At 40.5% G+C, this 21,467-nt stretch overlaps 2 protein-coding genes across 5 annotated transcripts in view; one reads left to right on the forward strand and one right to left on the reverse strand.

The window, feature by feature from the left end:
* Positions 1 to 53: 53 nt before the first annotated feature.
* Positions 54 to 5,510, reverse strand: wars1 (tryptophanyl-tRNA synthetase 1). Its single transcript, XM_066694941.1, has 11 exons — positions 5,396 to 5,510; positions 4,596 to 4,743; positions 4,134 to 4,344; positions 3,647 to 3,755; positions 3,089 to 3,208; positions 2,430 to 2,612; positions 2,183 to 2,283; positions 1,542 to 1,654; positions 920 to 1,093; positions 653 to 793; positions 54 to 407 (listed from the first exon to the last, which is right to left on the reverse strand). The coding sequence occupies exons 2-11, from the start codon at positions 4,707 to 4,709 to the stop codon at positions 249 to 251; spliced, it is 1,425 nt and encodes a 474-aa protein (XP_066551038.1). The 5' UTR covers positions 4,710 to 4,743; positions 5,396 to 5,510; the 3' UTR covers positions 54 to 248.
* A 386-nt stretch (positions 5,511 to 5,896) lies between these two features.
* wdr25 (WD repeat domain 25) overlaps positions 5,897 to 21,467 on the forward strand; it is a 31,685-nt gene continuing 16,114 nt past the window's right edge. Inside the window, exons 1-2 of one of the 4 annotated variants that reach the window (XM_066694939.1) lie at positions 5,897 to 5,975; positions 6,841 to 7,723. In XM_066694939.1, the coding sequence (XP_066551036.1) occupies positions 7,037 to 7,723 (687 nt within the window). In that variant the 5' untranslated portion in view covers positions 5,897 to 5,975; positions 6,841 to 7,036. The other 3 variants (XM_066694940.1, XM_066694938.1, XM_066694937.1) reach the window with 3 other exon arrangements.

The raw sequence follows: 21,467 nt of genomic DNA on the forward strand, positions 1-21,467 counted from the left end.
GAAAATTGAAAAATTGATTTAAAAACAGGCAATATTACAATGACAAGAGCAGCTGCAATGATTATGGGTAATTTATTGAACATGTATTGTGCTGTAGAGGACACGATCTATACACATTTGGCTGTAGTAGTAGTGCAATGGGGCGAACAGCTTTGATCTGAAAACCACTCGACAATGGCTTCACATTTAGACCCAGGATTGATACTGAATTCAATCCATAACTGACAGGACCCTGGTGTGTTCCTCTTTTAGTAATTAAAATCCAGTTTCCTGGGAGTCATGAACTGACGGACAGTCTCCTCTGTTACTTTTTTGCGTTGCTCTTGATGGGCTAAAATCATGGGCTGTAGGGTTTCTATCAGACATTTCTTCAACTCCCCTGTCAAAAGAGCTCCACTCGCATAGTCCTGAGAAAACAAAACACAAAGCTTGCATACTCCAGAACACTGACTCATCAACATGTGACTCTAATCTGCAGAGCTCCAGGATTATTTAACATTACGTATTTCATGCATTTATCACGTAGTCTGACTGAGAAACACACAACACAACCCACAGTGTTTCTATTGGTGTGTGTGTCAGAATATGAGAACGGTGGACGGGTGCTGGTGAATAATTGACAATAATTCAGTAGGCCAGGCCTGCCTCCCACCTGTCTAATCTTTTCCAGCTTCTCGTCGTCCTCCAGGAAGAAAGTCAGGTACATGAAAGACACGTCCACATCAGGGTTACCTCCGTACTGCCTGTGCTCTTCAACCGTGTCTTTTCCGCCAGAGAAGGCATGTTTATTGATCTATGGGATAAACGAAATGCAAAGCAGAACGAAAGCCAGACTAATTATCATGCAGTACCGTAAGCAAATGCACAGAAGTCCAATAAAGGTAGGTAGGGTCGTTTTTCACTCGAGAGCATCAGATACCTTGTTCTTGATCTGTTTTGCCGTATCAGTGAGGAAGATGGAGGAGTTGGGGTCGCTGCTACTCATCTTGGTTTGGGCTCCCTGTAGGGCGGGGAAGAAGGTCGAGTGCAGCAGAGCTGGTTTGGGGTAACCAATGCGGGGGGCGACATCCCGAGTCATCCTGAAATAGGGGTCCTGAGAGCACAGCGGAAGAGCAAGGAGCAGAGTCAGCAACACGGGTAGCTTCCACTGAGACAGGAGTGCACATACAGCTAAACCAGGCCTTCAACAGAGATCAGAGGGAAAAAGTAGGCCGATATGTTATTAAAATTTAGACCTCAAGGGAAAAAATCTGTCATCCAACACTTCAAAGACAGACCATTTCCCACCAAGACTGTCAGTTATTTATCACTGTTAAACCCTAGAAAAAGGAGCTCTAGTCCTCTGTGTCATAGCACAAGTAATCACAAACCAGTCTAGCACACCGAGCAAAAAATAAGAGACTAGGCAACACTGGCAAGTTTTCGCTACATCCACACATTTCCTTACTGAGATACAGATCAAGAATAAATACGATTATATATAAGATTATAAATGTGGTGTTTTATGGGCCAGGTCTTGGTTTAGCAGTTTCTATGCTGACCTGATCGATGGCGCATGGGATGAGACACTGCACATCCGCCCGGCCATTGAAAATGTGCGGGAAGGAGGTACTGAAGGATGGAGCTGCCTGGATGGCAGGGAAGCTGATCTTTCCTGGGGAAGAAAGCGGCATTAGTGGCATCCGGTACCAGGGAATAAATGCAGTTCACACCATTTTACCCCTCAGCATATTCCAGAAAATCATTAGCTCTCCTTCTTTGTAATCAGTTCTAATCTGTCATTTTTCTTTTATTTACTCCCTTCTCCTCTTCTGATCAGATATCATTTCTCAGTCACGAGAAGAAAAAAAAAAAGAATATTAAAAGAATGTGAGGAATGTTATTCAGCCTAGGTATTGGTACATGTAATTTCCTTAGGTCGTTTACTCCAGATACATTATTCAATCTACACACTGTTTCCTGTATACAAGGGCCCTCTGCACAATTAATTACCTCCTCACAAATGTATCAGCCCACACATAGGTACAGATCTAGGTATGGTCACATCACATGCCAGGATGAAATGGCAGAAGTGATGGTGCTACTAGTTATGTGGTCAAACAGGTTTCAAACATTGTTTTGTCAGATACCAAAGGGCACAGAGAGTTTTCATGCATCCAGAGAAGCGAATGGGTCAGCTCACCGATGCAGTCGCTGTCAGTGAAACCGAAGATCCCTTTCACTTGGTTGAACGTCACATGCTTTTGGACTTTAACAATATTCCTGTAGAACCCTGGGCTCTTTCTGTGGATCAGAAGGTCAAAGGCACACTATATAAGCAGGCAGAACAGAGGTGTCTGACCCAGACCACATGCACTGAATTACAGTTGTCGAGTTAACCTGATGGCCTTTAATGTTTAACGGGGCTGTGCTGGCATGGCTGACCATACCCCATATAATCCAGGTCAGAGAAGATGAAGGTCTTGTTAACGTCAAAGCCACATGCGATGATGTCCTTGGCGTTCTCCACTGCGAAGCGTTGGCAGTCCTCCAGGGACAGGTCCTTCCACAGGTACTTCTCATCGTCCGTCAGCTGAATGACCAGCGGGATGTCAAACACGTCCTGGAGCCACCTGGCAGGAGTGACAGAGAGAGTGAAGGGTGGGGGAGCACAGGGGCACGATCAGGCCCAATCACACCACTGTTAACTGGCGCAGTACAGGACTGACCATTTAATACTGTTTGAAAGGTAAACAGATACAAAATAAAAGGAAAAAATATATGCTGCATCAAATGTTTTTTTATATATAGGGTAATGTGGTGACCTATTTATATGATGTTAGTAACTTTCAAACTGGTAACCAGGGTTTCCCGCCTGGCTGAACAGATATGTGAACGTAGAAAAAACCTATTGAGATACTATCATTTAGAAGACTTTGTAATTGCATTTTTAATGTCAACATCACACACAGTACTGGTGCAATATAAATAGGGACATTACTCAAAAGACACTCTATAAGTTTTTGTTGAAGATAAACATGCGTTCATACGGAAGAACAGAAACCAAATGGAAAGAAGTTGCACAGGCACTGCCCCAAATAGGACTCACTTTGTAAAAATGAAGGGTATGAGGTGTCCCATGTGCATTGCCTCGGAAGATGGCCCCCTCCCAGTGTACAGGTAAAAGGATTTCTTATTTTCGTAGGCGTCCAGGATCTGGTGCATGTCTCTACAAAACAAACCCGGACAGTCAAATAAATATATAACACCTCCACAATTTCAGAATACTCATGTTAATTTCCCATCCAGCAAAAGAGACTGACACTAATATAAATCAGTATTAAAGCTCAGAGACCTGTCGTTCAAATGCAAGTAGTTTATCTGCAGCTTTGCACAGAATTGAAATTCAAAGGGATTCAAACAACACCCTCTACAGGCCTTTTGGTGAATAATATATATGTAATTAATTTAATTTTAATTTGATGTTTTAAAATCAGCATAAAAAGGTCAAATGTTTGGCTATATGCCACTCAGATGAAGTCATTCTGTCTTTGTTGAGAGGATGTAAATGCCTTTTAAAAGGCACACATTTGGGTGTAAAGACAACAATGCAATATAGAAATCTAAAGAAAGAAAAAAAAAAACTAGAAAAAATCTCTGTGCTGACCTGTGTGAGAAGAAGATGCCTCTGCGAAGGAAGCGATGGGGTTTGTGTCCCGTGACTCTCTCGATGCGATCCACCAGAGTCTGGTCGATCTTATTACTGCCGAACCGCACTGAAACACACAGGACAGACCGTCACACACAGTGCAGCTTTTGGGCACTGTGTTATAAAGCATGACTGCACCATTACACTTCTTCAGGTATGTTTTTGACATAATCAAAATGTTTTATCAAAACAAAATGTTACAAGTTCATGGTATCCACACTAAGTGGCTGTTGCCAAAAAGAAAGTAAAACACATGAGTTTCTTTGATCACTTAGATTTGTCCTTCTTTCCTTTCAAACACTAAAAAGTAAGAAATAGTTTGAAGACAAGTAGCTCCCTCAGATGTCCGTGGAAAGCAGAGCTGGAGTTTGTCAACGGCATTCCAAGGAGCTGGTGTTTCCACAGAAATGCCTGGATCTGCTGGTTTTCTGGGATGTGCCCTTACCAATGAGCTTGTCGTAGTCTACTCCTTTCGCGTTGGAGGTGGACACGTTCCAGGGGTCGACAAGATCATCCCCCATGCTGGCGGGAGCTCCATTGTCCAGTGGGGCAGCAGCATCGCTGGGTGGACAGCCGGCTACGTAGGGCTGACCCGTGACAGCTGTGTAATCTACCTTCAACTGTAGTAACTGCTTCACTGCAGCATCGATATCCTCCTGGCCAAACAAAGCAAAACAGGAACACTTTTCATTTCACTGCTCGCATGATGAACACAATCATCAAACTCCACAGACATGCATCCCCTGTACATTCACAACACACGAGGACAAAAAGAAAGTCAACTAGATGTATTTATTTTATTCGTAAAGACAAAAAAACTAAACTAAAACAACAAACGATTTACATTTACTTTACAAATTTGACAAAAATGGCCTGGGCTAGTGTTTGTGAAGGGAGATGGCCTTACCTTAGCAGCCTTTTCCGCTTTCAGAGCCCTCACTTTCTCTCCCTGTGCTGTCAGCTTTTCATAAAGCTCCATGGGGGCAACCCCTGCTGGCCCACCGGTCTGGCAGTCAGTCATTTCCAATAATGTGCCCAGCTGCCCCACACTTCCTCTGTTAACCAGACACACAGGACCATTAAGGCATGTATCTATTAACAAATCTCTAGACATCTGCTGTTGCTGCTGATGCATAAAATACCACTAACAGTACTGCTACTACAGCTATCTATGAAGAGTTTGACTAAATTGACATCCTAGTGTAAAACATTTTAAACAGGGCTTATACATTCCCCTTTATATTAAATTCACGAAGACATACTAGTCCTTGCTATATTTACAACATGAAATCGAGAAAACTACAGACATGAGCTTTACCAACAACTAGTCACATTTCAGCACCACGGAACAGGCGACCGTTAACTGATGTAGTTCTTTAAAATAGCATAAACTCCAGTAACTGGTGGTAGTACTTTCGCAGATATTAGTTATAAAAACAATTCTGCTCCTTTATTTCTTACATTACATTGTACATTTTACAACTTAGTAAATGGTCACTTTACCGATTTCTATCAAATGATCATTGATTATTTGATCACATTTGGACTGGCACGTTGCCGTACGTTGCGGCAGTCCTAGACATATTGAACGTAAGCACTGTCATCAAGCTATAGATGTGCAAACTACATCTTTACTCTAACAAAAAATGACTTGTCAATGTAACGCCATATGTGGATTTGTCAGATATATGTATATAATGAACTTACCGCAGATAATTGATTGAGAAACTGGTTTGTAGTCCCCCCTTTCAAATGAATCGTGATGCAACATACAGTAAGCAGTGAGTCTAGAGTTCTACTTCCGGGATACGTCAGACTCGACGGCTCGGTGCGTTTCAAAATAAAAGTCCCAATCGTACACTGTTCCGTAATATTGTTCCAGGAATTCCAGTCAAGCAGCAAGATGAGGTTAAGCCATTCGTGCATATTGGGTATATATTCCCCCCAAAACCTGTCATTGTTGTTAGCTTCACCCATAGATGTAGAAAGTCTTTCTGGATCTGTATTCACACTCCTTTCAAATTGCATCAGAAAAACTGCTACTCTGAAACCTGAAACAGTGTGGCTTTTTGTGAAGAAACATAAATAAAGTTAAATAAATATGTATATAAATATATTTGATTCGTATTTTAATCTCTCAAAGTACATTTTCCCGAAGTTAAACATATTTTAATCTATATATCATAAAAACAGCAAGTTCCTCTAATCTTTCCATGAAGGTAACACTGTTTCTGGTGGGACACATATGTGAGTGGACCAGGAAGTCGAGGGGTAGTATGCCGAACAAGTGCGTTACATGCTATTTCTAGTTCAGTCTTACATAGACAACTTTTATAGATCAATGTGAGAAATATTGTGTTCATGTAATTGTCTGCAACACAAATTAAACCTGTTCAATGCATGTTTAATTTATCGGACTAGAAGCGTCAAAGATGTAGGCATATGTGTGTTTTTGGTTTCGGGTCTGTAATGTCAATTTGCAACCTTTTCAGTATTAGATTCCACTTTAAATATGTTATTATTGGTTTTCCCTGCCTCTGCCGTTGTTTGTGCATGAAATACATTTAACGAAACTGAAGAAAACAATCTAAATCCAGGGGATTACTGATCGTAAAACGAATTTAAAGTAATTTAGTTAGATTCGCATAGATACTTAGTACCAAATGTTTGAACAAAGCATGTATAGTGTATCCAATCATGTGGGCGGAAGCTAAACTTGTACTGTTCCAGGTCAACGGGATAATATTTAACTACTTTATATATGAAGAACAAAAAATGTTTTGCACACCAGGGTGTCATACTGAATACGTTCAGGGGGTGGCAGTGGTGTCTTAGTTAACGACTGTCCAAGGGTGTAAAGAGCAAATGCACAGAGGCAGGTTTCTCAGGCCTGTACTTGAATTTGTGTGTTCACTGCCCTGATTAAAGGACTGCAGTAATATTACAATAAACACAATCACAAGCGTTCAACAGGAGCATGTTCAGGATTAGTTACACCACGTTTGAGATCAGATACTTAAACTGTTTGGTGGCACAACAGGTCTGGTGTTTGACCCTGCTATGTTTGTTGCTTTTTACAACTGTCACTATTAGACCATTATTCTTGTGTGTTTATTTAATGACAGTTAATACTGTTTATTTATTTTTTACAGATTTGTTCTTGGCACTCAACATAAGATAAGAAGACCGGCCTTTAAGGCTGTACATGACTACAGAATCAGTTTAGCTTTATCGTATGTACTGCCCCAATTGGCATGTTATTGTAGGCATATGCTATATCATGTGTATGAATAACTGCCCTGTACAGCAATATTCTGAGGCCCCTTCCATCAGCCTTGGCACGGGACAATGATCTCCCTGGTAGCATATGAGAATTCGGATAGTGAAGACGACACGACAAAAGCGGCAAAGACGGTGTGCCCCGACTCGGAGGGGGAGGATTCCCAGCTTCTGGTTCCTTCTGATGTTGCAGCGGCAAAGCCATTGGGAGCACGTCATGGGGACGCTTCTGGATCAAATGCTAGCCTTTGTCCTGCGTATGTCTCTCAGAGTGGGAAGACTGACGGACAATACAGGGGATTGACATTTCCAAATTTCCCTTTTGGGGATTTCAGTTTTACCCCCTGCCCCGTGCCTGCGAGTTCCCAAAACCTCACAGGTCCAGGGCAGAGCTCACGCCTGCAGCCTCCGAGCTCTGGACTTGTAGGTGCTCCTAAGAGGCCTCAGTTTGCAGTTGGAGGTGTGAGGCCATATATCCCCAAGAGACAGAGGCTGCTACAGGTGGGGGAGTGTGACAGCCAGGCAGTTCCGTGCACTGAGGCCCCACCGACCCGGTCCCTGGGCCCCAGGCTGCTCACCGAGGTGTCTGAAAGTGTGCGGCCTTATTTGGGACGGCGGTACAGTAAGACAGAGCTCCCAAGATGTGCCCGCCTCCACTTCCAGGCTCATCAGGGACCGGTGAACACTGTGCAGTGGTGTCCGGTGCCGCAGTTCAGCCACCTATTGCTGTCTGCTTCTATGGACAAAACAGTGAAGGTAAGGTCTTTACACTCTCCTGAAAGCTTCCGGGGGTCAGCTAAGTCTAGACGTTTTTGATAGCTAGACATTGTTTGCAGATATTGACCTTGTTTAAACAGTATTACATTTGTGTGCAGCCTTTAAGATGAGCTTGTTTTCATGTCTTGTGGGATAGTAAGATCAGAGCGACCTTGACAGGGGAGCCAATAGAAGCCTGTGTAAAAGCCTTGTTAAAAGTTCTTGACTCCTCAGTGAGAGCAATATCAAGCTTGCCCTTGCTGTTGGAAACCCAGATTCGATTCCTTTGCTCCACTCTTACAGTTAGCTGAGTAGAGCAAATTAAGCACAGGAATTTAAGATAATAACTAGGTGTGATAATACGTCATGTATGAAACAATAGAATAGCTTCACCACAGTAAATATGATGCATTCAAGATGGTCACCTTACACTATTATAAAAGCCCGAGAGATTGAAGTACAGTGTTCACAATGTGACTCAATCAAACAAACACCAAAACATGCAGGCAGCTGTTTAACGTGTAGGCGATATTGAACTTCCCACCCTCGTGAATGCAGTGGCTATATTGTAACTTGTCAGAAGAAGATGCATTATTCATTTCGAAAAGGTTAAGTAATGCAGGCGTGGATTCGTCAAATATTTTCATCTGGTAGAAGATTGTACCTTCAGTATGTTGTATAACAGTGGGTCTGTAAATGCCAGAGTGAACACTGATTAATGAGACATCTAAAATTCATGATCAGGTTCCTAATTAGTTCAGGAATGGAAGTGCATCAATTCAGGCTAATTTCAAGGGGGCACATCTGAAGGAGGAAGTGGAGCTGATGACGGAAGACGCAGTGTGTTTTTGTTTCCATTCCCTGTAGTTGTGGCAACAAATTCTGTGATTCATTAAAATGATTTTGCAGCTGACTGCGTTCCCACAACAGTCACCAAGTATTCAGTTCATGAAATATAATGCCATCTATCACATTATATTGTTTAGTTTTTACCAGAACCATCAATCCAAGTGAAACTTTAAACAACTCCGACTTTATACGATTATAAGGTCTGGACTGAAGAAGTGAAAAGGGCTGGAGGTACACCCAAAGCCAATGATGGCCAACTGCAGCCATCAGGAACAACGTGTTTCTGGCTTGCATTTCATGTGAGCTGTCAGTTGCTTAATTGAAAATGTAGTGGATTGGCAACTTTCTAGTGAGGCGACACAGATGTTTTGCTTCAGTCCTGGCATTTCACAGGATCCCACGGCAGTTGTGAGGATGATGTCAGATGTTAATGCCAATCACGGAGAGGCAGCCAGCCACTATACCTGCCATCTGTTTTTTTTCTTTTCTTTTAATATATGAGGAAATAAGTGCATTGTGTTATCATATTAAACTTTATTACATTTTAATATACTTCCTGCATGTTGTTTGAAGGTTTCTACTTCCTTTAAAGAAGGAACTTCATCATGTCAAATAGTGCAAAGATAAAACATTGTAGCAATACAGTGGAGCAAAATACAGAATGCACAGAAGAAAGTTATTTCAGCAGACTGTCTGTGTAGATCTCTGTATCCTCAAGGCAGATAATGCTCTCCCACACGTCCTGCAGTTAATACAGGAATTAATGAGAGTGTGATATTGTTGCCGCAAGCAGAATGTTCTGGCTGTCCTTGGTAAATAATACAGTGTAAGTTATGAAAATCCTCCTTAAAAAAATACAAAAATGCTCCCTTTTGAATATTCCATATAATCAAATTGATGGAATATGGTATTTATTCTCTGATGTCACATGCATTTAGCATCAATTGTGCGTCATTCTGGGTCTCTCCGTTGAAGCTGTGTAGATGAAAATGTGTTGAATTTGATCTCTGACAAGGTGTAGCTGTGCGTCAATTGTAGGTGTTTTTTAATAAACCACGGTATTTTTGTATGGGGATTCAGTCCATGATTTTTATACTTCTATTACAGTTGTTATCTTTCCATATGCAGGTCCTGAAGAACTTTTATTGCCCAAAAAGGTTTGAGTTTGAGTTGAGAGAGTTAGGATGCAGAGTTAGGATGCAGTTTGTAATGAATGCTCTAATGATAACGTGACAAAGCTCTAATTAAACCCCCGTATCTTCCCACTTACAGCCTGATTAATTAAATACAGGGCTTTGAAGCTACAGCCGATTTCGCAGTGGAACGAGTGTTTCGGATTAAGTCTGTGTAGTGATCTGTCCACTGCAACCCACAAGTGGGAATTGTAGTATGTGCCTATTTAAAAAATTATTCATGAAGAGAAACGCATACAGATGGTCATTGCATCTGACCACATCATTTCTGCAGGAGTGAGGTGCCACTGAACATCTTTTTACTTTTATACACTGGGATACACTCACTTAGGAGTGTAAAATTAAATATTGTAAGACATTTACATTTAACTTTGATATCGATGTGATTATCACATGACAAACCTTTGAAGGAAAACCTCCGAAGTTCTGGTTACTGAACGAACCTTCGAAGACAGCCCTACAAAACACCTTGACAGCCTCTACCTTTCAGCTGTGAATGAATGACTGCTTTTAATATTTTGCTGTAATCCAGCTGCTCATTATGTTTGAGCAGAGACTGAGCCAGCCCCCTCCCCCCCAATCATCATAATTATAAAGACCAGTCAGATAATCAGTTGACAGCCGAAAGACGTAAAAAAGTCATGTGTTGCTGCAAGCGGAGAATATGATGTCTTTGTTTTCTTCCCATCCTGGGTCGTCTTCAGCCCTTTAATACTTATGTTCCTATCTGTCACAGTGCTCCCACGCACTCAGCTTTCAAGTCCAAGCACCTGCCACAAGAGCTTCTGAGAAAGAGAAAGTTGTCTTTCCTTTCCCCTAACAAAGCAGAATATTTTCTTTGTTTACAACAGGACTTCCTCTTATTTTGAACTGTTTACGGTCTGCATTGTGCTGCACAGTGTGTGACATTCAGTAATGTGAAATTCTCAGCATTCGGTATTTAGATGAGTCAGAATATTTATTTAAACGTACTGTTATTGTTCTCTTCCCCTTGGAAAGCTGTTGTCCTGTCCAATACTTTGGGCAAGGTAGATAAATGAATGTGTGTTCAGTGGTATTTGGGTAATAGCTTTTGCTTGCACTCTGCTGTTACATGATTTTAGTTTAATTAAACTAATTTATAAGGAGGACCAAGCAGAAGTGAAACCCTGGAATGTTTCACTAGATTGCTTCAGCCTTTCTGTCTTTAGTTGTGTTTCTGAACGATGTCTCGCAAGTCTTAAATCTGAAATCAGCTGACGGGTGTCTGAATGCAGGCTGTCAATCATTCCCCTTATCGTATCTTGCACTTTGGTGTAATATTTTTTCTGGCCCTCTGAATTTAATCTCCTTTAATGGACTTCTCAGCTTTCCCCTAGTCTTATTTCCATCTGCATTCAATAGCCTTTTTTTTAGTAGAGTATATACACAGTGAAATGTCTCTGGGGAGAGCATGGACCTCTCCCAATACAATCATATCAATGAAACTAATAGCAAAATAAAAGGTCAAAAACCTTCTGGTTCAATAAATCTTTTCACAGAAACACAGCTTCCATTTATATAGTGCGTTTCATCCTACCTGCAAGTCCCAAATGTCTGCAGTAGCTCAGTCAGTCACACTCTGACGTGATGAGAAGTGATGAATTTGGTTACCCCACTCCTTTCATCTGTGTCTCCAGGGAAGAGTATGTTTCTAGTCTGAGTGTGAATGCAGCACTACACTGCCTGGATGTGAGATGCAAAAAGGACCTCAACTGTGCTGACAATATTTGCAGTGTATGGAAAGGCAGTGCAGAAAAATCCTGAGTACTCTGTGCAAGCCAGTGTCTTTTGTAGTAAAGCTGCCATAGATTGTTTATTTTCAAGGAATTGTACATGTTTTCAGAAATCAATATTTTACATTAGAAGAGAAAGGGGGAAAACATTAGAAATAGTCACAAATGTATACAGTTGTATTTATTTATTTATTTATTTATATATCTTCAAAGACAGCAGACCAATAGAGGTCAGTATAACCCAAGATGTTTTTTGTCAAGTAGTAAAGATGGAGAAACAACTATTTCAAGAATTGTACCTTCAGAGAGACGGTACTTGCGCTGAAACTCATAAAATATACAATTAGGAAATAACAGCCCGATAAGTGGTAAACAATTTCTTGATATAGAGACTACTTTGCAAGACAAAACATCTATAAACCAGAGACTATGCGGTAGAATAGCAAACTTGGCAAAGCAAAGGATATTTTCCTAACCAAAATAATAATTATAATAATACATCTATAATGGAAATCTTGTTTAGCTGGAATATGAGGTGTTGCTTTCCTTTGGCGATTATGCAAAAAGCATGCACTGACATTTTTGGCACAGTTTACCAACAGGGAGTAGCAAGCAGGCAGCATCACAGAACTAATGTCAAGAGAACAGACACATCCTGGCAAATGTAATAATAAGGTGGCTGTGAGGAATGCTGCAGTTGGATTCAATTGGAATAACCGGACTATTATTTGAGGAAAAAATTAATCTTGTGCTTATTGCATTTATTTTTGCCGTTCCAGCTTTACACCTTGGTTGACTCTGTCAAAAAGATTTCCCCCTTGGTTTGAGCTTGAGAGGCAACAGTAGGCCACTGCTGTGAACTGAAACGGCCTTGAAGAATAGTGCAATGGGACAAGCAGATCAGAGGTGTTGCAGAGTGAGACATTTTCAAAGTGACACAAGAGAAAGAAACGCAGTTTGCCGATTGTTTTTTTTTGTGCCTTACATCCTGATTCCTTCCTCTCACCCTCAGTGTTTGTGTTTGTTCTCCCATGAGTTTCTCAGAGTGGCTCATCTGTTTTGGAATATATTCATCTCTCTGCTCAGGAGCTGGTTGGCCCGCTGTCTTGCTCACTTCAAATGTATTTTTGCATCTCAGTGCACATTTATATGTGTAATTCAATTATTTTCAAGCAGAAGCAAACAAACAAACCGGCATAAAATGAAAAGTCATCAGGAGGGGGGTTGCAGATCATTAAGGATCTCTTACGAGTTTCTGATATTGTTTGAAGGCATTAGAATCCAAATAAATGGTGCAACTTTGCAAATGATCACGGTCATTATCACCGTATTGCTGCTACTTTAAAACTATAATAACGACTGACAATAATATTAAAATAATAATGAACAAAAACAAGTGTCATTAATTCTCTCTCTAGGGCAACAATCCTGCTCATTAGTGCTCTGATGTTAATACTCCCTGTGATGAGAGGAGGATATTGTTGATTAATAACCCAATATGACATCCTAAAAGAGGCACTATTTCTTGGATGCAGGAACTCTAGTTGTACACACTTCACACTCCGCAGTGTAAAGGACAATTTACATGCATACAATTAGCATATTTACTTCCTGCATAGTATAGTACTCATTTCCCCAACCATTTGTGAGTGCTAAATGTCTGTTCTCATGTTCTCTAATGGGACTATGCATGAGAAAAGTCATCTGGAAAATGGATTGAGGCTTAAACCTTTTACTGTAAAATAGTATTGCTAGTATGTAAACAAAGGAAAGTGAAATGGACAAAAATATATAATTATTTTAGGAAACCCAAAACACTCCTCCTCAAGTCTTCCATTACGCAAGAGTGATGTAATAAATAGCCCTATCTTGCAAACGCTGTGTCTTCTGTGGGATTCAGCCACGCGATGGCTTCACTCATCTGAGTTCCCTCACATCCTGTGTTTAAATGCTCTCACCTGATCTCTGTCAGAGCCTAACGTTTATTGATCGCTTATTAAAGTCTCTTAAGCCTGCAGTTAAATGAAGTTGCTGTAATTTCCTTGTCGATATAGAGGACCCTTGGCAACTCACTGTGTTTTTTTATAGGTGCCTTTAGGACCAATTCAGGATGTTTATTCTTGCTTCAGTATTGCCTCCCCCCCAGTTACAGAACTTGCTCAGAGTGCTTCAGGGTGATAACACTGTGCCTAATCCCAGTTCTAATTACTTTGTGCAAATTAGTACACATTGAATGCAGACTGAGAGACATTTAGAAAAATAAATAAATAATAGTTTTATTGGTGAAGCACTAGGTAAAGCAATAAGATAGTTTTGAGATTCAAACAGTTTTATCATTATTTCACGAGAGAGGAAAGAAAGGGACTAGAAAAATGTCATTTTATACATTTGAAGAGTTTGTTTTGAAACATCTAAATATAAAGGTGGAAAAACAGTGTTTGTGGTATCACTGCAACAGTACTTAACAGAAATAATGTTTCCTGTCGGGAGCCAGCAAAATAGACAACACCGAATACCTTTGTGTAACGCAGACAGGCTGATTATGTTATGCGGCATCAAAACATTTCAGCATGTTTAACAAAGTGGTTAAGAACACCTTGCTTACTATGCAGAATTATTCATTGGAGCCTCATATGCTTTCAAAACAGGCAGTATTTTGAATTAACTTCAGCACCGGCCTGGGTGTGTTTAACATAACACATTAATTCTGTCATATATTTAGAGGTAAAAGAACAGAATGCCAAATCAATAAGAGGGGGAAAAAAGTGTTATCGATCAATTTCAGGTGCTTGAGCCGCTGCCATGAATTGCTACTTGAAAAAAAGGCGATGTGTGCTGGGCACCCTTTCTCTAATAGGGTTTTGTCATCATTAAATCCATTACTTAGAGCCCAGCTTCAGCAGGCGCCTTTACACTTAATCATCTGCAACTACTCTTTAATGGAGCCAATGAATCACAGCATTGGGATTCTGGGCAGATCTCACACCTAAAATTTAAAACACCATCTCTCTTGTCTCTGCATTGTTCTGCCTCTCCTGATGAACTAATCGAGACTCTGTTGTGTAAGCTAAGTAGTGTTAGATTTGGACAGTGTTCAGAAAGGGAGACATCCAGAAAGCTCCGACACAATCAGATGCTCTGCCCGCTGACCAGTAGAGGGCAGTGTTTGCATTTTGGCAATGACAGAACCAGTTTCTAATTAATTAAGCAAGTTAAACAGTTTTTTTGTTAAATTACCATTCTCATAATAAAAATAAAATAAAACTGGCAATGTGTGTGTTTCAGGCAAATGCACAATTTTTAATAGCTGAAATCTCAGTGAGGTTTGCAAAGCTTCAAGTAATGTTTGCATCTCTCATTTAGTCAAAAGAAATAGAGAATTACTTTTGCTGTGTCAGAACGGGGTTTAAAGAATGGAGAGTTTGTATTCCCTTATTTGTTTCTGTCACTTAAGACCTCTGCCCTTGACTTGCTGTCATATTGGTTGCAATGCAATACACATTTATAGTCCATTTGGAGAAAACATTATTATACTTTGCAGTGCTGTTTTATTCAGTGTTTTATGTGCATTTATAATACAGTGATATACAGGCAGATGTTAAACAGCTGATGTGCTGACAGTGAAAGCAGCAGAGCGGGTTTCACATCATAGCCCCCCACCTCTGTGTAGCTCAGCCTCAGTTGAAACTGCCTCGGGTACAATCTCTGTCTCCATCTTTCTTGGACTGCTCTGATCCAGACCTCCTGCAAGCTTGCTCTGTAGTGGCCTGCCATAATTATGTGCTGATGCTTTGTGGAAGAAAAGCTAACCTAATTTCTCATGCCACTTGATCCATGCTTGGACTCCCAAACAATCTCAGATTAAAGCAAAACTTTGATCTACCCACCAATTGCAAGAAAGCAAATCCATTACTTCACAGTGGCTATTGTTTGCGTGCAGTTTCTTATTCCCCAGTGCAAATTAACAGAAAATAAAGCATTTCCTATTTTTTTCTAATTGTTTTGTACCTCAGATATGTTTCATTGAACATTTTCACTTAGAGATAGTTCTTGGATGAAAGGAATCCCTTTGAAAAGAGTAGAGAAATATCAAAGCTCTTGTTTTTGGGAGGCGAATGTTTATGATGTAGAGTTCGGACATGAGGCGACAAGCAGCGATCGTCTTTCAGACACTGGCTATAGATTGATTGCAGATGAAGGCGATTCTCTCCTTGTATGGCAGGCTATAATTATCTCTAGAAGCTCATTTGTACCGATTTTATTATCTTCTTTAATAATGCATTATTGCTTGTGTATGACTTCACTGTGCCAGCTTGCCTTTGTGTCCCTGTGTGTTAAAGTGTAATAAAGAAAGGCTGTTGTGATCACTTTAGCACAAGTGATTTAGCAGAGTATCCTTGGAAGCAGGTGTGAATATTTATATTCACCCTGAGGGCAATGATTTTAATAAACTGGGTCTCTGAACATGGCAAATTGTGAATATAAAAGGTACTACTACTTGTCATATTCACATGTATTTTAAATAACTGTTATATTTGTTTTTATTGCATTATCGCAAAATCTTATTTTACATGAATGGTATGTCTTATGATGTAAAATATCCATGACCTGTTGTGGAAATTGGTTCCCCAGACATACCTCTGACATAAATGTAAGTGACAATTAATTTCATTTTGATACTGAATTCATAGGGTTTATCAGCAGAGCTCTGACACAAAGTACCAAGTGTCATTAGAATGGTTAAGTTCCTGAAGCTGGTTTGCTGTAATTTTAAAGGATTTATTTTAAATGCATATAACCAAACATAAATACAATCACCATGAGCGAACTCTCATGCTCACACTTGCAGGGTTACACCTATTCCGACCCTGTCCCCAAAGTGAGTCATAGAGGTGTAACTAGTGTAGCTTCATGTTGACCCGTGTGAATAGATGGTTGTATCTTGGGGCAGCGTTCCTCTGATCGCAGAGTTCGTGAAACCATTTGACAGGTCTGTGTTCTCTTGCAGTCAGAACACGAGTCTGGACTGGGCTGTACCGATTCGCAATTGCCAGCCAACTCTATCCACGATCAGAAATCTTTGCTGGATACATGCCTGTTGGACAAATACTATCAAACTGTATGATTGGTACTACAGATAATAGATCAGTGGCCTGATTCCTCTAAGGGAATTAAATACATTACACCCTGATCTGATGGTTATGGTAATTTGCATACAATTTAAATATGTTTTGCGAAAGCTGCACTAGTTAAAGTTGAATTTATACACATTGTTATCTGTGTTCAAGTGATTTTTGGCCAAAACAGTGATGAGTGCACTTCATAAACAAAATGTTTTTTCACTATGTCATTTGACTTTGGAGATTAAAACACTAAAGGGATTTGTCGCCTAAAATACCACTTACAATAATGAATAGTATGTGAATAACTTTTATTTTTTTCTCAAAATTGTAGTAAAATATTTATAGATTATTAATACTACAATTAAAAGCACAGATAATTCAGCTTTTGGCCTTTCTTCCTGTATCCACTTTACCCACCTTCTGCCAGTTTGGATTTCTTTGGATCCTGGACTTGTGCAAAAAGAGTATGCAACAAAGAGCTGAGTTTAGAAAGATTTAGGTCTATAATTCACTGTCATCTTCCTGGAAAACATGTAATATAATCAACGTATGGTAACTTTCAAAGACTAAAAACCAGAGTAAGCTCTAGAAAATAGTACTGGATCATTATTTTAAACAGCCGACCGATTTATTTACAGCAGAACAGGGAGAGTGCTTGCAATTTCCCCCATTTTGAGGCTGTTGACCTACAGTGACATACAGTGACTCTGTTCAGCGCTGTCCTCTTGTGAGATGAAACGCTGGCAGAAGACGGGGAGATTGTGCTCTGCTGGAGGGCAGAGTGCAGATTGGAGTACTATGGCTCTGTGCTGGAGGTGACAGGCTACAAGCTGCTTTGCCACCATCGCTCCCCCAAAGAGCTGACATCTTCATAGTTTGTCAAAAATTCAAATGACCTGTAGACTTTTTAGCTGACGTGCATGAATATACACAGCTTGGCAGTGGCGAAATTGAAACTTGATAGTGAGATTTACTGTCTCACTTGAATTTCTCCTGCTCTGACTGAATTTAAAACAGTTTTGGGATGCTCGCTAATTGCATTTCTCTGGAACAGTCAGTACCATTCGGCGGAATGGCTTCAAGGCGGGTTATAATTTAGTGACTTGCTCGGAGTTTGAACAGGGTTGCGTATCTCAAAAGAAGACATTAAAACTGCTGAATAAGAGCATAAATATTCTCACTTTTATTATTACTGTTCAACAAGAGAAAACGTTTACAGGCTTCCCACCACAGCACTACCAGGGCCAACTAAGAAAAAAGTTCCTTTCATCAGAAAGATGAGCAAATATGATATGACCTGGGTATTAAGTTTAAGTTCTGCTGCATGACGAGCCATTAACTAATCAAAATATGACTTTATCAGGCAATAATAAATACAGTGTTGATTGCATGAGAAGCAAAAAGAGGAAGATGGAGACATAAAGTGGTGCCTGATACTGTAATGGCCTTGTAAAATAAAAAGTTATTATGTTATGCCTACTAAAAACTCCATTCCACAGTATTTCATATATCTCTGGTCACAACCAACATATTTATTTTAAGCACCCTCCCTCTACTCAGTAAAGTTATGGCTGTGGCTTCACCCCTTGTCCCTGGCTCCTTTTTACATCAGTGTTTACACACGTACATATACACAGTTGATTTGGATTTGAAAGAGTGCACTTTTTAGCATTTAAATCCTCATTGCCCAATTGAGACTCCAAACCAGTATCTCAGTGCCATTACTTGAAGTATTATTTAGAATGTGCTTATTTTGTAATGTCCAGAAATATAAGACTCGCACATGCACCACATTTTAATAAGGACCTTAGACCTGATTCTTACACAATAGCTCCTACAGCCCTGCAATAATAATGGATATTGGTGGATGGATGGATGGATGAATGGGTATTTATTTTTCATGATTTAAAATTCAAGGAAGTGCCTCAAGGTATGTGCGCCACCCGGGAAGGGGGGCAGGGGGGGCAGGGGGATTGGAGGTGGGATTTCTCATTATTGCAGTCGACCCCTTGGTGGAGTTTGCCTGTCAAGCAGCTTTACGAAATCATCCTATTTACTCCCTTATTGTCAAACCCTGCGGCGCTCTAGCAGGCCGTGCTTGTGATTGGTTTCTTGCTAGTCTGATCTCCCGCTTCTTCTCTGGGAGGGAGGAAATAGGTTTCCGCCTGCAGCGCTCCAGGCTCTTAAAACCGCACCATCTTTCAGGTGGTGGGATCATGTGGGTGCAGGACTCTTTGCAACACAAGCTCTGCCCCCGCCACCCCACCACATGTTCTAGATGCACAGACACTGACCTTCATGCAAAACAGTGCTCTTTGTCTTTATAGAATGATATAGGTATGATATTAAGAAAGAGGCAAATACACAATGGAAAGATACATTTAAAGAGTTTGGAAGCAAAATGGACTAAACTGAGAATGTAAAATGGATGATGATGTTCATGAATGTTTAGTTGTGTGGTGCCTAGTGCATTGCACCACTGCAAATTCACAGGGGTGTATTAGTGGGAGGGCTTGCTTTCTCATGCACAGGAAGTTTAGGATTCCTGGATATCCATTCATGTGTAAGTTACCTTGGCCAACTAGACAGTTACTGCAGCATCCCTTGCATATCACCATAACAACCAACTTACTGGATTCATATCCCTCTGAACTCCTCCTGCTGCTGCTGTGCAGACAAACCCTTCACACACTCGTACATTCAAACACAAGATCTTCTGCCAATCTGCCAACTCTGTTGCCATCGACTCTTGTTTGGGGTGTCATTGTTTGATAAATCATATGTGTTCCTAACTTCAAACAGTCGATACAATAATACATGGAAAACAGTTGTCATAGTTGTGGTGCAGTCTCCCAAAACTGGACATTCATCTCCAGGAAACTGCTAGGAAAAACCCAGGAGAGGAATAATTTGGAGCAGTAATCTAAATGTCTGTGCCATTGTGATTTTGATTGGCCTGTTATTAATTTCCAGGGAGAATCAGAATATGTGAAAGGATATGTAGGTTACTGTTAGGCTAAGAGTTTCAATTATAGTGTTTTCACTTTATACATTGGTATGGGCACAGCTTCAATGTTTGGCGTAAGTTAGGGGTGAGATCCTGGCTATGGTTTATAATGGAGTATATCTAATGCAATGACTATACAAAACATATTTGAATCATATTCCCAATTCTCATACATAAACATGACATTACCTATTAACACACACTGTTACCCATTGTCAGTAATTACCCTTAAGATTAGGCTAAAATCACAGATTGGCTTGCATTTTATTTAGGTGTGATTAGGGGTACAGGTAAAGATAGATATGGTCTTACCATTGCATTTAGCTTAAGGAGTATTACTTGGATTTATGTGAACTGAATGTAGAAGGTTGGACTGAATTTCTTACATGTGCAATGGTGATGAATACATGACTGGACATCAGGATAGTTTTTTGGGTACTTGTCCTATTAGTTAGGAATAGTGCCTTGATCTCCTATTGCCCTAAATTTTTTATTACAGACCAGTGGTGCTAGTAGGGCCCACAGAGCACACAGCCTGTATGAGTCATCCTGCTCAGACTGCGGAACGGTGTACTCCCACACTGGGGAGAGCAGGAATTGATCCCGTCTTCAGGAAGGGAAAAAAAGGAGATAAAGTCTATCTCGCAGCAGCAGAAATGCTTGAATTTATTGTAGGTCAAGTGAGTGTGTGTGATCCTGTCATAAATCAGTCTCAAGACGCACATCGTTTGTCATTGTAAAGGACATGGGATGAGTCAGAGAGCCAGCCTGCCATGTGACTGTGACAGTGTGCATGTACGTGTGTTTGGATGTGGATGTGGGTGTGCATGTAGGGGGTAATTTAAATTTTAAATCTTTGTCATTTTTCCTACAAATATTAGCCACCCTGTTAACTCCTAGCACTTCATCCATGATGTATATGGATCCCTGGGATATGTTTCCATTAAGTTCATGAAAAAAATACTTGTTCCTCTACGTAATTCCTGCTTAGTCTTACCCAGTCGTAACAGCAATCAGGTTGTCACGCTTTCTGGTTCAGACTTGGTTTTCTTCTCCATATTGTTCCTTTCCTGGCAGAGCTCTGTAAATGACCGAATGTCTCCGGGCAAGGACAGTCCCTGTAATAATGACTTCCGCACCTGATGATCCTGCAGGATTTCTCCCTCTTAGCTCAGCATCCCTTCAATTCTCTCTCAGACAGGATGGCCAAAGATATTGCCAGTTTACTTTTTTACTTATTTATTCATTCTCTTAATGTATGATTCATCTCTGTATAATTCAGATGTAATGGCACCATATGCGTGTGTTAGTGTGTGTTTATGTGTTTCCCGCACCTGTGAAGTTAATCTCAAGCAGCACTGAAACGGCAAATACAACATTGCCAATCCACATGCAGTGCTGCACAGAGCGTGCCAAAGCACCCCTGACTTTACACACACACTGTATAACAAACGGGAGATTAATGAGCCTGTTGAACATAAGGAAATTGGCTGTTGTGAAAATTAATATTCATAAGTGCATTCTTAGGGAAGGGAAGCCACGCTGTTGCTGAGTGGTTCCGAGTCTTGAGTGTGTGAGAGATGGGAGAGGAGAAGACTATAACTTTGACACAATTAATCTTCTTATCTGGAGACACCTGGTCTCTGTCCAAAACAGAATGACCCCCCAGCCCTGAGATTGGAAAATTGATCTGTGGCCTTGTTTGTGCTGTTCTTTCTTTCTTTATTTTCAGAAAAAGCTTTTAAAGATTAATTGGAGACGGAGGATGATAAAGCTTAGTTATCAGAACACATTTCTCAAGCCAGCGGATGAGTTGCC

Source organism: Amia ocellicauda, chromosome 21 (genome assembly GCF_036373705.1).
Source record: "Amia ocellicauda isolate fAmiCal2 chromosome 21, fAmiCal2.hap1, whole genome shotgun sequence".
Taxonomy (NCBI): domain Eukaryota; kingdom Metazoa; phylum Chordata; class Actinopteri; order Amiiformes; family Amiidae; genus Amia; species Amia ocellicauda.

Excerpts from the sequence above, each read along its gene's own strand:
- wars1 (XM_066694941.1), bottom strand. The coding sequence starts at position 4,709 with ATGACTGACTGCCAGACCGGTGGGCCAGCAGGGGTTGCCCCCATGGAG. Across the intron at positions 4,345-4,595 it reads AAGCGGAAAAGGCTGCTAAG|GAGGATATCGATGCTGCAGT; the intron begins GTAAGGCCATCT and ends TTGTTTGGCCAG. Across the intron at positions 1,094-1,541 it reads TCCCATGCGCCATCGATCAG|GACCCCTATTTCAGGATGAC; the intron begins GTCAGCATAGAA and ends CTGTGCTCTCAG.